This window comes from Arvicanthis niloticus, chromosome 19 (genome assembly GCF_011762505.2).
Source record: "Arvicanthis niloticus isolate mArvNil1 chromosome 19, mArvNil1.pat.X, whole genome shotgun sequence".
NCBI classification, from domain to species: Eukaryota; Metazoa; Chordata; class Mammalia; order Rodentia; family Muridae; genus Arvicanthis; species Arvicanthis niloticus.
Window position 1 is genome coordinate 13,621,711 of NC_047676.1, and position 14,266 is coordinate 13,635,976.

The following is a 14,266-nucleotide window of genomic DNA, read 5'->3' on the forward strand; positions in this document are numbered from 1 at the left end:
AAAAAAAAAAAAGTTTTTCAAAAGCTTCTTGGCAAGAATATAGAGGAGCTGTCACACTCACTATGGGTGAGCAAATAATCTGGTAGAAGCCCAACCACAATATGGTGGTCGTACGCACATGACAGTGACAGCCATTAAAAAGCAAGGGCGAGTGGTACCCTGGCCCAACCATCTCTGTTGTGGGGCATGCCTTTAATCCCAGCACTTGGGAGGCAGAGGCAGGCGGATTTCTGAGTTCGAGGCCAGCCTGGTCTACAGAGTGAGTTCCAGGACAGCCAGGACTACACAGAGAAACCCTGTCTCGAAAAACCAAAAAAAATAAAAAATAAAAAATAAAAAGGTTTCATATACACAAAATGATACACACCACGAGACTCAGCTAGCACGTTCAAATTGCACTACAAGGCAGGGTCAACACTCTTGGGAAGGAATTCTATACATTAACCAAAACAAGGAGTCCTCAACAAGGCACCCACCCTTAAACGAGGAATCCTTACTATACCAGTCCACAGTTTATATACACGACACACAGAACTTCTGCTGAAACGGGCACCATCCAAAAGAAAAATAAATAAATAAATAAACCTCTGAGAGCTGCCCCTGTGGCCTCTGAGAGGAAGCTGGGGAGCTGGGATGGGCGTGGGAAAGAGATGTTCAAAGAGAGATTTTCAAAGTGTTTACATTTTTTGTACCTTCAAGCTTTAGAACTGTGGTGTTTTTAAGTAAATAAAACTTTACAATCTAAAACAGGCTGCTTATTAGTAAATAATTGAGATACAGTCCTAAGACTTGGTGTCTTGCCCAGTCTGGTTCAACATGATATAACCTCTTTATTTAAGGTCTAAGGTAACTTGACAACAGGATAGAGACCTGGGATAAACTCCAGAAACAGCAATGCTGAGAGACCCAAAGTTAATTAACATCCACAAACAGCAACAAGACACAGCTCGTTTTCAGAGTAAACCAAGATCAGCAGGGATCTGAAGAAAATCCTTCACGTTGCTCAAGTTATTAATCTAGAAAAAAAAAATAACAGGCTACGTCTCTTTTTATGCATTTATTTATTTCTCAACTTTGGGGTTAAGAAATCTACGACCTGTAGATAGGTGCTTGTTAGTGAAACTGCTTGTTCCGTGCACACGTTATGAAGACACTTAGCAAGCAAAGGTTTTTTTTTTTTTTTTCACCCTTGCTGGACTAGTACCAGACCAGATAAGGCTCGTCATCCCGTGATGAGCCAGACACTGCCTGATGCTTACCTAGGCAGAACGAACACTTTCTGGTGAGGCAAACCTGTTGATTGGGGGCTGCTCAAAGAAACTCCCTCGCCTATTCCCTCCGGAGGTCTTCTGAAACTACTACCCCACCCCACCCCACCCCACCCCCACAGCTGTGCAATCTTGGGGCGGGGCAATGTACCTAATCCACTTGTTTGTTTACCTCCTGCTTTCTCATCTGGGATCAAAGACACAGTAAACCCTACGCTCCAGGGAAAAGAAAAACAAATCATTCACTGCCCATCTCTGGTGGCCGACGAAGGCAGCAGCGTTTAGAGTGTACCTAAGGTGGCCCAGATATGCCTCCGTAGGTGCAAAAATTAATTCAAGCCCACGGGCCTCTGTACGCCCATACTTGAAAGTACTGGTCAAGACCTGAGAGTTAACAGTACCAGGGCCGAAGTTTTCAAGAGCTCTGGAACATCCCTAGATACAGGAGCACACGTGGGTCAGCTGACCATCACCTCCCCTTGAAGACTGGACACCCGCAGCAAGGGTGACAGCCACTCACAGGGAAGTGCGTCTGGAGGAAAGTTGAAGTGGGTGACTACCTGTTTCAGACAGGTGACCAAGCAAGTGGGACCAGGCTGTCACTTCCACCGCAGCGGCGCCCAGCTCCCCCCCCCAGCTCCCCCAACCAGGCCACATCCGGCCATAGGCGCCCCAAGGTCACCTGCCCTCTGGGGCGCCCCCACCCAGCCCGAGCGCTCACCAGAACAGCAGGTTGGCACCCAGGAAGGCGAGCAGGCTGCGCAGCGGCCTCTTCCAGCTCAGGAGCTCATCGGCGCGCCAGCCCAGCCACAGCACGGGCTCCCCGAGCAGCCAGGTCAGGGCGGCGGCCACCCTGCCGGCGGCCTCCTCCACCTGCGGCCCCGCGCCCTCCGGCCCTGCCTCCTCCCCGGGAACCCCGGGCCGCGGCGGCTGCTCCTCGGTAGCCGGGCATCCTTGGGTGGCGTGCTCCTCGGGCGCCGGGCTCGCCATCTTCAGCGGTGTTTTGCTGGCGGGGACGGGGATGGGGACGGGGACAGGGAGGGAGGCGGGCGGGCACGCGGGCGCGCGCGCCTGGCGGTGAGCGCCGGGAGAACAGCGGAGACGACAACGGGGACCGATCGGGGCTCAGGGTGCGCACCGCGGGGTGCTGGCGGCTGGGTGCCTTGTGACGTCAGGCCTGGCCGCGCCGGGAAAGAGGGTGCGGTCAAGTTCGTGTAGAGGCGGGGCCGCCCTGGGTCTGGCTGCACATCCTGGGCTCAGCTCTGTGAGTGCGAGCTGGGCGGCGTCCCTGGGGAGCTGGGGACCAACGAAAATACTCCCCCTTCCCTTCCAGCTGAGGGGGCCAGGTAGAGGACTCGCCCCAAGGGGAGTCTGAGCTTTCGATTTTAAAAGGGGGAAGAGGAGACATTCTTACTTTCTCCAGCCAGAGCAGACAGTCGTCCATCCTTTAGTATTGAAGAAAATAACCGGGTGCTCCTGCCATGTATTTAAGCACTCAGGACTCAGCACGCCCTTGTCCAGGTCCCCTGCAGGAACACCCAGCCTAACAGTGTCAGAAACACTGACTTGGGAAAGGAAGAAAAGCACATTTGGAGTCAAGGAAGGACTTCTGGTTTGGCCCTCTGATTGGAAGAGTGAGGACCCACCAGGCCACAGGGCACACGCTGGTGAAGAAGCTTCTAGTTAAGTGAGTTGTTGGCTCCGAAATGAGAGTTGTTCTTTGCAGAATGTCAGTGAACTGATAGGGAAGCATAGAAGCCAGAAGGTGGCCTGTGGCCTGACTCTGCTAGTGTGCCAAGCTTTGGGGGTGCTTGCTTCAGGAGATCTGTTGTGCCTGTCACAAGGTGGCCTCAGAGGTGGAGAATCCTGGAGGTCCCCATGTTGTTCTCCTGGTTGAATGTAGGAAAGACTAAAGGACTGCTGTGCGTGTCCAGTCTCTGTTCGTTTCTCTAGTATGAAATACCCTCCTTCAGTCCTGAGAGTTGATGCATCAGAGTACCTGGCATCCTCTGGTCATGCTCTGTATCCAGCCTGCATTCGCGGGATGGATTTGGTGCATTCTCAAAGCAATGAGAGACCATTGCCCTGAGTTAATGTTTGTAATACTAATCTAGATGGCCAGTGTATATATACCTCTGTGTCTATGTATGCAAACACTTATTTATACACTGCAGGCTAGATGTGAGCAGTTATCTGAATGAGTGTTGTATTTGACGGAATCACATATCTAGGGTTGACACAAAGATTTGTTGACCACCCACTATGTGGCTGGTACACTGCTGGGTCCTGTGGATGTGGCTTCTACCTGCAAGAGACTCACAATCCAAAATTGATAAATGCAGTGGTGGAAAACCTCACCTCCGTGCCAAGAGATTTCTCTTTTAAATTGCATCCAAAAATCATGTCTCAGAAGGGTTTGGGACGGAGATAGCATCTTTCCTGACTTGTTACAGGTCCGGGAGGTGCAGTGGGCGTGGCCAGAGGGAGCAGTGCTTTTTGTTGGGAGTTCAGCTTGAGAAAAGGTTACCTGAGTGGCGGGTATAGAGCAGTCATTGTTTTCTTCAAGGACATTGTTACTCAACAGTGACAACTTGCAGTTTTTAGGGGCACCCAGGTGACAACTCCATGCAGAAAGATCCCTGGGAGCAATGAAAAGACAGTGTGGGAACAATTCAGTCATCCTCCCCACACAAACAACTTTGTCCAATGTAGGACCTTCTTGGCCTTGGTGGAGAAGGTTTGGTTAGATAAAGACGCTTTGTGATGTAACTTGGGCTTTGTTTAGTACTTGACATAGACGGAGTAAGAGCATGCAGGCAGTTCGATTGCAGAACTGGTCTCCCTGTGGTCCAAACCCAGGATTGATAAACTGTCAGAAACAAGTTTCCAAGATTCTTCACGTTCCCCCTCCCACTAATTTCTAATTATTGTCATCGGGATCTGTGGATGCAGTTAAAGCTGCCGGCAAGAGAGTCACCAAAAAGCTAAGCTCTGGTTGCTGTGTGTGATTTCTCTCTTCATTATCTCCCTGTGATGATAAATCTTTCCAGAACAGCTCTGTTTTCTGAAGGGTTTCCTTCCCCCTCTTTTCAAATAACCATAGTGAAAAGTCTGCTCAGACAAAGACTGGATTAATTCCTCTGTCCCTATGTGCCCCTTCACTTCTGACCTCTAATAATCACTGAAAACTTGTAGACTGCAAGGAGACACTAGTGGAGATACATAAATTGGTATTACTGAGTAGTTACTCTTTGCCTAATTATCATTGTGATACCCAAGTAATTTATTCAGCCCTGAGGGAAAAAAACAAAAAAAAAAAAAAACTGATGTTGGGTGGAAGCCTACTTTCAGCAACTTGGATGTGGTGCACAGCTTTAATCCCAGCACTTGGGAGGCAGATGCAGGTGCAGAAACAGAAGCAGTAAGATGTTTGTGAGTTCAATCCCAACCTGGTCTATGAGTCTAGCCAAAGCTACACAGTGAGACCCTGATTCAAAATAAATAATTAAAAACAGGACTTGGGGCAGGGGAGCTGTTTTCTATTTAACACTCTTGTGTGATTTTTGACTTTGATGTTTTTTTGGGAATAGAGTCATGAATACTAATAAACTACATAATTAGACAATATATATATACATATATATATATATATATATGTATATATATATCAGAAAAGAACAAGGAAGCCAGAAAATTACCCATCACACATATGAGAGAGAGGGGAAAAAATGTAGCTACTGGATGGAAGAAAAGAACAGTTCAAAAACCAACAGGTCTTGAAAAGGCTAACACAAAGCATGTAGGGACTCTTGGAGGCTCCTTGACTTACTCTTCTAAAAGTAGGTAGAAATTTTGTAACAGAAGACAAAGGGAATAAATAACTTTCCATGTTGAAAGAGTCTTATTGGGCAAAATAAAGTTGACACACAAAAGAGAACTGAACCGTGTGTGTGTGTGTGTGTGTGTGTGTGTGTGTGTGTGTGTTTCCACTTTCCCTTTTGGATTCCTGCACTGACTCCACAGTTCTCAAGAAACGGAGCCGCTGAATGTGTTGTACAGACCATCGTTGCTGTAGATAGACCTTTTGCGGATTAATATTTTCTAATCATTTCTATCCTTATCTTACCAAGCTTTCTATTCCTTGTTTCCAACTTTCTGGACAGTTATAGTCACTGACCTAATAGCTGACTCTAAGCACAAATCAATAAGAACATCATGTAACAGTAACAATGGAAAAGGAGATTCGACCCCACCTCACAGCCTTGTCCCCCCTATTTCCTGGTCTAGTGCCTGAAACATAAAAGTAATTTGCTTCCCGTGTCTGGCTGATTGTCTATGATGCTTGTAAAAACAAGACTATCTAAGCCAGAAGTATGTTTGACCAGCTTCTCCTAAAGGATGTGTTTACCACAAACCAACAACCTCCCATGAAGGGCTGGCCTCTCAGACACCTGTTGGAGTCCCCCATTTGGGTGACACTACCTTACACCAAAGAGAGATCGTGTTTTTCTTCTCTGTCCAAGAAGAGGTCATATCTGCAGATCATATGCACACAGCAACACAAAGTCTTCCTTGGGACCACTGCATATGCGTGCAGTGACTTCATGCCAATTAGGAAAGGCATCCCCAGTTCTCAGCAGATGAAGCCCCACAGCAGGGAGCACGGCTTAGAATAGCTCCATCTGTAGCTGCCCTTGACCAGTGAAGAAACTGGCCAACTTTCTCTCAGTGATCATTTGTCCTGGTTTGAGAGGCTGCTCTGAGCACCTCCTCCATGTTTCTTGAGTAGCTCCATCTTCTTCCCAAGGTAGCCGTCCTTTCTTTGGGCTTTACTTCATCTTTGCACCAATGTCAAACTTATTATTTAATTCCTAGGCGTCTGGTTTAAAGAATCCTTGTGCCTGGTGCCTTATCAGCTGCTCTTAATCCTTTGGTTCTCACCTGGACGGGAGCCTGGCAGATGTGAGCTACAGCTGGGGCCCAAATCCCCACCCTTCTGGCCTCACTGGAAAGTAAAAGCCATACTTTTATGTGCCCAACTTTGATGGTGCCCCATTAATCACTGATTGGTGGTTCCATTATCTATTGTTCCAAGTCGTTTCATTTGCCAGCTAACAAGACCACTGTCCTGTCTTCCAAAAAAAAGATTTTTTTTAATTTTATTTTTAAAGTATTATGTGTGTGTGTGTGTGTGTGTGTGTGTGTGTGTGTGTGTGTGTGTGTGTGCTATTATAAGTACTGGTAATAATCAAAGGAGAGCATCAGATCCTCTGGAGCTGCAGTTACAGATGGTTGTGAGCCACCTAACATGGTACCAGGAACTGACCTCAGATCCTCTGTAACAGCAGTGTTGGCTCTTAACCACTGAGCCGTTGCTCCAACTCTAGGATGGATTTCCTTTGAAAATTTCAAAATGGCTCATTAAAAAGAAGTGGCAATAATGAGATACCTCTGCAAAGTCAGATGCATGCTACAAACCCTGATAACCATTTTCATCAGTGGGATCCATGTGGCAGAAGAGCTACCCTCCAAGTACATATGTGCCTGTACAACCATACATACCTGAGCGAGTGCACGTACACACACACACACACACACACACACACTGTAATGAAAAAAGATTTAAATAATAAAAACTATTAAGAACTGAGGCCACACTGCCAGGCCATCAGGTCGCTGTAACACAATACCTAAGCCCGGGCAGTTTATAAAGAACAGTGATTTATTTGTCTCATAGTTCTTGAATCAGGGAATCCAAGAGCATCTGCCAAGTGCCTTCTAGTTGTGTTATCTGATAGTAGAGGGTCATAGCACACAAGAAAGGGAAGGCGAGCATACCAGCCGGAGCCTCTCATCCTCGTCTCAGAAAGCCAGTGATACTATCAGAAGGGCTTCTTTTATAGTCTCAGGCATCCGAATGGTTGGTCCCCAGCTAATTCGGCGCTGTACAGGGAGCCTCGAGGAGGTGCGACCTTGTTGTAGGAAATGCATCACTGCAGACAGGCTTTGAGAGTTTAAAGATTCATGCCGTTTTAAGTTATCTCCCTCTCCTTCCTGCTTGTGGTTCAAGATGTGAGTCTCCAGCTTCCTGCTCGTGATACCATGCCTTGGCTCACCCAGAAGGACTCTCACCGCCTAGAACAATCAGCCTAAAAGTAAACTCTTCCTATAAATTGCCTTGGTCAATGTGTTTTGTTCCAGCAACAGGAAAGTAACTAATACAGACGGATGTAGTTAAATTTCAACATAGTGAAATATGAGTGCACCTCCAAAAGGTATGTATCTGTCTATCCCCAACAACACAAGTGTGTACTTATTCAAGAATGCAAACACACACACACACACACACACACACACACACACACACATTGCAAACATGACCCTGGTACCACAACTTCTGGTTCCTTCCCAGAGCACTTTCAGTTAGCAGCTGCCCACTGCTTTAGTACAGGTCTGCAGCCTGGTTTTGTTTTGCTTTGTTGTTTTAATTTGTCACTGTTTGGATTTAGCTTGAGGACATTTTTGATCTTTTCTTCTACCTTGGGTTTCTGCATCTGTCATTATTTCTTCAACCACTGTTTGCTGAACACAGCTCAAAGACTGCCTGTGTACAGATGAGCCAGGCTGCTGTGGCCACTGTGATCTCTGCAGCACAAAGAACGCAGAGTCTGAGGCTGGGAAGATGGACCTCGGAAGAAGAGAAGCATCAGGCCCGCAGAGGAGAGCATGGTGATCTCTGAGAAAGAGGACACGGTGGGAGAAGAGGAGACCCGCATGTTTCTTTCCAAGTGACACTAAGAGTTTCTGGTTTGTCCTGAGAACAATGAGAGTCACAGCAGAGGTTAGACACTCCCCCCCCATAGGAGTTCTTACCTGTTTTTATTTTTTCTTTTCTTTTTTAGTCATTCACTAAAATGAGTGTAGTGGTTTGAAGGAGAATGGCCCCCATAGGTTTGTATATTTGAATGCTTGGTCCAAAAGTTGGCGGAAGTGTCTCTCTGGAAGGATTAGGAGATGTGTCACTAAGGTGACTTTGAGGTTTCAAAAGCCCACACCCTTCACAAGTTAGCTGTCTGTTTATGTATTTGTGTGTCTCTCTCTGTCTCTCTCTGTCTCTATGTCTGTCTCTGTGTGCATTTCTTTATCTGTTTATCCATCCATCTCTCCCTCCCTCCTTCCTTCCCTCTCTCACTCTCTCTCTCCCTGCCTCATGATTATGGATTAGTCATAAACTCTTAGCTATTGCTCCAGTACCCTGTCTGTCTGTCTGTCTGTCTGTCTGTCTGCTGCCGTGTTCCTCTTAATGTTGGTCATAGGCTCTGCTATCCTCTGGAACCCTGAGCCCCAATTCAATGCTTTCTTTTGTAAGTCACAGTGTAAGTTTTTGTAAGTTTGCTCAGTCACAGTGTTTTGTCACAGGAGTTGGAAAGAATCTATGACACTGGGAGGAAGAAGTGGCTGCTTCGGGAGGCAGATGGTTTCATTTGGGATAAGGTTTGGAAATGTCATGTGAGTGGACAAAGTGACTGTAGCTCAGAGGCCAGCAGGCATCTTGACCAAGACACAGATCCAGGCACACGGAATATCCTGGATGAGAGCCTGGTGTGATGATCGAGTTGAATTCAGAGGCCCGGGACAGCCAGTGTGACAGCATGGAGCAGTATGCTTCTAGTCTCAGCTTGCACTTGTTCAACATAAAACTTTTGAGGTTATAAACGAAAGGCACCCTCGGTAGAAACCACCTTGAACTTTTGCATTTGCTAGCAGTGTGCAGCGTTGTACTCTGAGCGTGGAAAGCAGCCTCTGGCAACATCTTCCAACTGTATTATAATGAGGGGAAATCAATGAAATGGTCCTGTCAGTGAAGCTGCTATGACCAGGCCACACTGCAGGCTGGGCATAAAAATGAACTTAAAGGGTTTAATCCACATTTAACCCCTTGATATGTGCAAAGACGTTCAGATAAACATCAGAGAGAAGAGAGCCTGACTCTGTTAACAAGGTTTGGTCTTCTTGACTTTTTTCAAGATAGCAAGTTTCTTTGCTGTCCCCATTTTCCTTTGTCTTCTGTGAAAGAAGTAACAGAATTAAGAAGCCAGTCTCCAAAGGTCCCGGGAACTCCAATTCAGCTTCCATCACTCAAGCAAAATCAGGGTGTCATTATCTCTAAATCCAGGTCTCAGATTCAGGCCTCCAGTCTCCCGGGGTATTTTGTGTGCTAAAATTAGACTCTCGGAACAGAACGAAGGAGCTATGAAAGTTCCATCACACGAACCATCCTTTAAAGTGTGCACTGGCTTTGACACCTGTCTGGTGACTGCAGGCCCTGCAGTTTCACTGTGATGTATGTCACCATAAGCCAAGAATAAACGCACAGCCAGTGCTAACTAAAGAGCCAGAGTGTCACACAATTCAAGTGCTTTCTGTACCAGGGAAGCATTCGCACTAAGGTTCTGTGTTCATGGTTCACAGCGTTGCAGATCATTTCACTAAAAACTCGATGCTTTCTCCGAGCTGTTACTCTCTCGACACTTCTGACATCAAAATGTGGGGGTTTTCCTACCACAGTTGTCAACATGGGACTTCTGACACTTACCACCAGGGGTTAGCAGGAGAGCGCGTGGATTGACTTCACAGTCTGGAAGACTGCCCCATTTTGTAGACTAATACAAGCCACTGTTATCAGCTCATTATAAAGGAAAGAGGGGACATAAATGAAGATCAGAGGGCAGAAGCTTCTATCCCACTGGGGCATGTGTTCATCATCTTGGTACAAATTGATGTTCACCAATCATACCCTCCCTGTAACTCTTCATTTAGAGGGTCTTACTGAGGTTCCAGATGGTAGGCATGTGTGAGGAGACCACTGGTTATTGTCAGATAACCCAATCTCTACTCTCTATTTTCTCCAGAGGTCTAAGTGTAGCACACAGGTCCCTCCACTCTAGTCACATGGTTGGTTTCTATGGCTACCAACCCCTACCTCAGGGCTATCTAGGGGCCTGTGACGTCACTTCAGGAAGATGAAACGTTTTCCTATGAATACAGGGCTATACTGCTCTCAATTTGGGGGTTCAGGAACTTCCAAGAGATCCAGATGTTCTATGCTGGAGCTGAGGAGGGAGACCAAGCAGAGATTTCTCACCCCATCATAATGCCACACAGGCTCACATATACCCTCATTCCTGTGCATCCCTCTCTGAGCCAGATACTGCACTCCACTGAGCAAATCTGCCTCCCAAAATGGCCTTTGGGGCTTCACTCCAGGTTAACTGGATGTGGACCTGAAGGCCTTTCTCCTTTCTCAAGGAAGATGAGATGCACTTGAAGCCAGGTTCTTCCCCAAAGCCACCCTCCCCATGACCTCAAGCTCTCCAGGAGTGGGCAGCTGGGTTTCTTAGGCAACTAAGACAAGTCATTGGCATCTGTCTCACTCTTCCCCCCACAACAGTGGCGTCCAGTTAAAAAGGCAACGGTGGTGAACTGGGTGGAGTGCTCCTTGCCTAGAAAAGCCCATTCCAGCGGTCCCACAGAGCATCCTAATTTGGCACACCCCTCTCTGTGTAGTGGAGAGGAGTGTCAGGATCCAGCAACTTTAAAACAAGGAGGAGGGAGGAGCTCCCGAGGGCCCGCCCCTAGCTGAAGGATTGATGGGCGGGGCTTTCTGTTCGGGCTCCTTGCTCTGCGCCAGAAGAAGCGATCTTCTTTAATGTCCCTGGTCTTGTCAACAACGAGAACTGCTTTGTCACACTGGTTATGTCCACAACTCGGCTCATGTGTCTGGCCTTGCCGAACTCTTTTGTTCTGCTTTTTACATTTTGTACTGAAAAAAAAAAAAAAAAATGGATGTGAATCTGTGTGGGCCAGGAGCAGAATGTTAGTTACTGCTTGACTCTAAGGTGTCTTGTTGACTCATATTTTGGACACTCAGTCCCCAACGTTAGGTACTATTTTAAGAAGCTGTGGAGCACTCGGGTTGTGGGAGTCCACGCAGCGGAAATCACTAGAGGTCGTCTTTGAAAGCTGTAGTCTGGGCCTGTTACCAGTCCTGCTTTCTGCTTATTGATCTGCCAAGGAATGAGGAGCCTCCACCACCCACTTCTGCTGCCATAGATTCCACAAACGACACCCTGCTGAGTGAAAATGAGGACACGAGATCGCTCCTAGGTATGGTTAAGGAGAGGATGTTATTGTAGATGTGAGGGAGAAAACAGACAGAGGCATCTGGAAGGGTCTTAGAGTGAACCAGGCCACTCTACGGAATGGGGGAGGGGGAGAGAGGTAAAGAGAAGAGGGGCCAGCAAGTGGACCAAGAATGGAGCCTGGGAAACAAGTGTCCAATATCGAGCCAAGAGAGCAAGAGAGCTCCTGGGACCCAAAGCAGCACATAGCCAAATGGCTGAGTTCTACAGAAATCGGAAACTGGAGGAAGGACTCAAACCCAGCCCCTAGGCAGGAGAGATTTAGGGAGGGCATGGGGTGAGGAGCACTGGGGAGAGCCACATGCTGAGTGAGACTCATCCCAGGGGTTTGAGACCTGTCACCTGCCTTGGATACCACTCTGCTACCAGAGATACCATCCTACCACCACAGACACCACTACCCTGTCACCACAGACACCACCCTGTCACTATAGATATCACCTTCCCATCATAGATTCCATTCCTCTCACCATAGCCACCACCATACCTTCCCTAGCACAGCTGAAACCTCCCTGAAACTATAAACCAAAGTACCTAGATCCTGTCAGGTCTTTTCACAGGAACAAGGAAAGTGACTGATATAAACCCCACTGTACTGGATGGTTTTGTGTGTCAATTTAACACAAGCTGGAGTTATCACAGAGAAAGCAGCCTCCCTTGAGGAAATGCCTCCGTGAGATCCAGCTGTAAAGCATTTTCTCAATTAGTAATCAAAGGGGGGAGGCCTATTGTGGCTGGTGCCAGCCCTGGGTTGGTGGTCCTGGGTTCTGTAAGAAGGCAAGCTGAACAAGCCAGGGGAAACAAGCCAGTAAGCAGCACCCTCCAAGGCCTCTACAGCAACTCCTGCCTCCAAGCTCCTGTCCTGTGTAAGTTCTAGTCCTGACTTCCTTTGGTGATGAACAGCAATGTGGAAGTGTAAGCTGAATAAACCCTTTCCTCCCCAACTTGCTTCTTGGTCATGATGTTTTGTGCAGCAATAGAACCCCTGACTAAGGCACCCACCTTGTTATTCTCAGCTAGCCCCTCTAGAACCACAAAGCCAAATAAGCAGAGGCAGCCTCCCAGAGCCTTGCTCTGGACCAATCTGTCTCTAAAGGCACTTCTGATCTGGGTACCCGACTAGAGGCAGATCCAGTTACCCTCAATGCCCACACTAAATACATTTCTCGCCTATGTTCTTGCTGAAACTGTAAAACCCTTTTCTGGCTTCTCAGCCTTTTCACACCCCAACCACTGTATCTTCAGCACCGTCCACACCTCTTCTGTGGATGCTTGATCAAGTGGAAAGCATAAGGGCTTTTAGGGAGAATGTGCTTTGATCTTCTGCCTCCTCTTCTTTCTCTTCCTCCCCCTCCTTGGTGTGTGTGTGTGTGTGTTTTCACTGTAGGTTCATGTTCAGATGCATATGTGTACGCATGTACATAAGAGAATATGGAGGCTAGAAAACAGCCTCAGGTCATTACTCGGGTGCCAGAAATTACAAAGAAGGTTAGGCTGGCTGGCCAATGAGCCAAGTGCTGGGACTGCAAGCACAGGTCACCACCTGGGGGTGGGGGATGCTCTGGAGATGCACTAGGGGCCTTGTACATGCAAGGCAAACACTTTAACAAATGACCTCTCTTCCCAACCTGAGACAATTCTGTTTCTCCCCATCTTACCAGGCCTAGAGATGGGAGGTACCTTGAAAACGTAGCCATGTCAGGCTCAACAGAGCACAACAGCCCTGTAACTTCTTGTTGCACAGCCCCTCTCAGACCGTTCTCCATGACTTTACAAGAGACAACAGCATCCCAGACTGTCATAGGGAGGATGGAACTCGTCACAGCCAATAGGGGCTGGAGTTGCTGCAGTGTGAAGAATCAGAAATAGAAACCAGTCTTTCCTCATGGGCACAATTCAGCCTCAGCACTCTGCAGGGCATTCAGTTCATAGCCACAGGCTGGGGAGATGCTTCCACAAAGTTACTGGGCTCAGTAAGTCTGTGTTGGAAGCAGGTCATCTTCAGGGCAAAAACTGCAAAGGCCACCCTGTCCTTAACTAACTCTCCAGTAGAGATAGCCCAGAAGCCATTAGGAGGAAGTCCACATCGGCCTCTTATGAATCAGGCCACAGTGTGTGTTTGCGTAATGTCCAATTAGACAATCACCTCCCTTGGGAAACATCATTTCTATTACGAGTAAAGGTCTCCCCTTCCTTGAGGACTCATTTGGAAGACATCATAGCCTGGGTGCATTCTAGCAGGCTCACAGGGAAATGGACCCTGCTTTCCCCTGATGCCACTTCCGTCGAGAAGCTTGGCATCCACCGAGAAGCCCCAAATCAATGCCTTGAAGGTTTCTTTAGCTCTGAACTGATGAAGGTTTCCAGTGGACTAGGGCACAGACCATGGAATTGTGAAGCACCCTTTGGGGCAGGGTTTGAAAAAGAATAAAGGGTAGTGGTCTAATATTACTTTTTGGCTAAAAAAAAAAAAAGAAGAAGCTTAATGTTAATAATAAATCCACAGGAATGCGCTCGCTTACAGACCAGATATTGCATTCTGAATAATACTGACTGCCAAAGAGAACCAAAGTGCCATAGATGCTGATACTAAGTGGAAACATCCTGTATGCCAGAAGGCAAAGGCCCACTCATAAACACCATAACAGTTCTTGTCAAGGATACAGAACCCAGACCAAAAGGGATCTCAGTAACCTGAGCTCCAAAGTTTTGAGGATAAAGAATCCTGGCAAATGACTGTAATACAGTGAATTTTTTTTTTTTAAATTTATGATTCCAGAATGATTCTAAAAACAC

The 14,266-nt window shown here is 47.3% G+C and overlaps 1 protein-coding gene and 1 long non-coding RNA gene across 2 annotated transcripts in view; one reads left to right on the forward strand and one right to left on the reverse strand.

Moving 5' to 3' along the window:
- The window catches only part of Retreg1 (reticulophagy regulator 1), a 135,518-nt gene extending 133,114 nt beyond the window's left edge, over nt 1-2,404 (reverse strand). The window contains exon 1 of the mRNA XM_034523208.2: nt 1,990-2,404. Within this exon, the coding sequence (XP_034379099.1) occupies nt 1,990-2,258 (269 nt within the window). The 5' untranslated portion in view covers nt 2,259-2,404. The remainder of the gene's footprint in view (nt 1-1,989) is intronic.
- Nucleotides 2,405-2,474: 70 nt separating this feature from the next.
- LOC143435137 (uncharacterized) lies at nt 2,475-12,414 on the forward strand. Its single transcript, XR_013105145.1, has 2 exons — nt 2,475-8,109; nt 8,688-12,414. It is a non-coding gene; the product is annotated as an uncharacterized LOC143435137 (long non-coding RNA).
- The last annotated feature ends 1,852 nt before the right edge of the window (nt 12,415-14,266 follow it).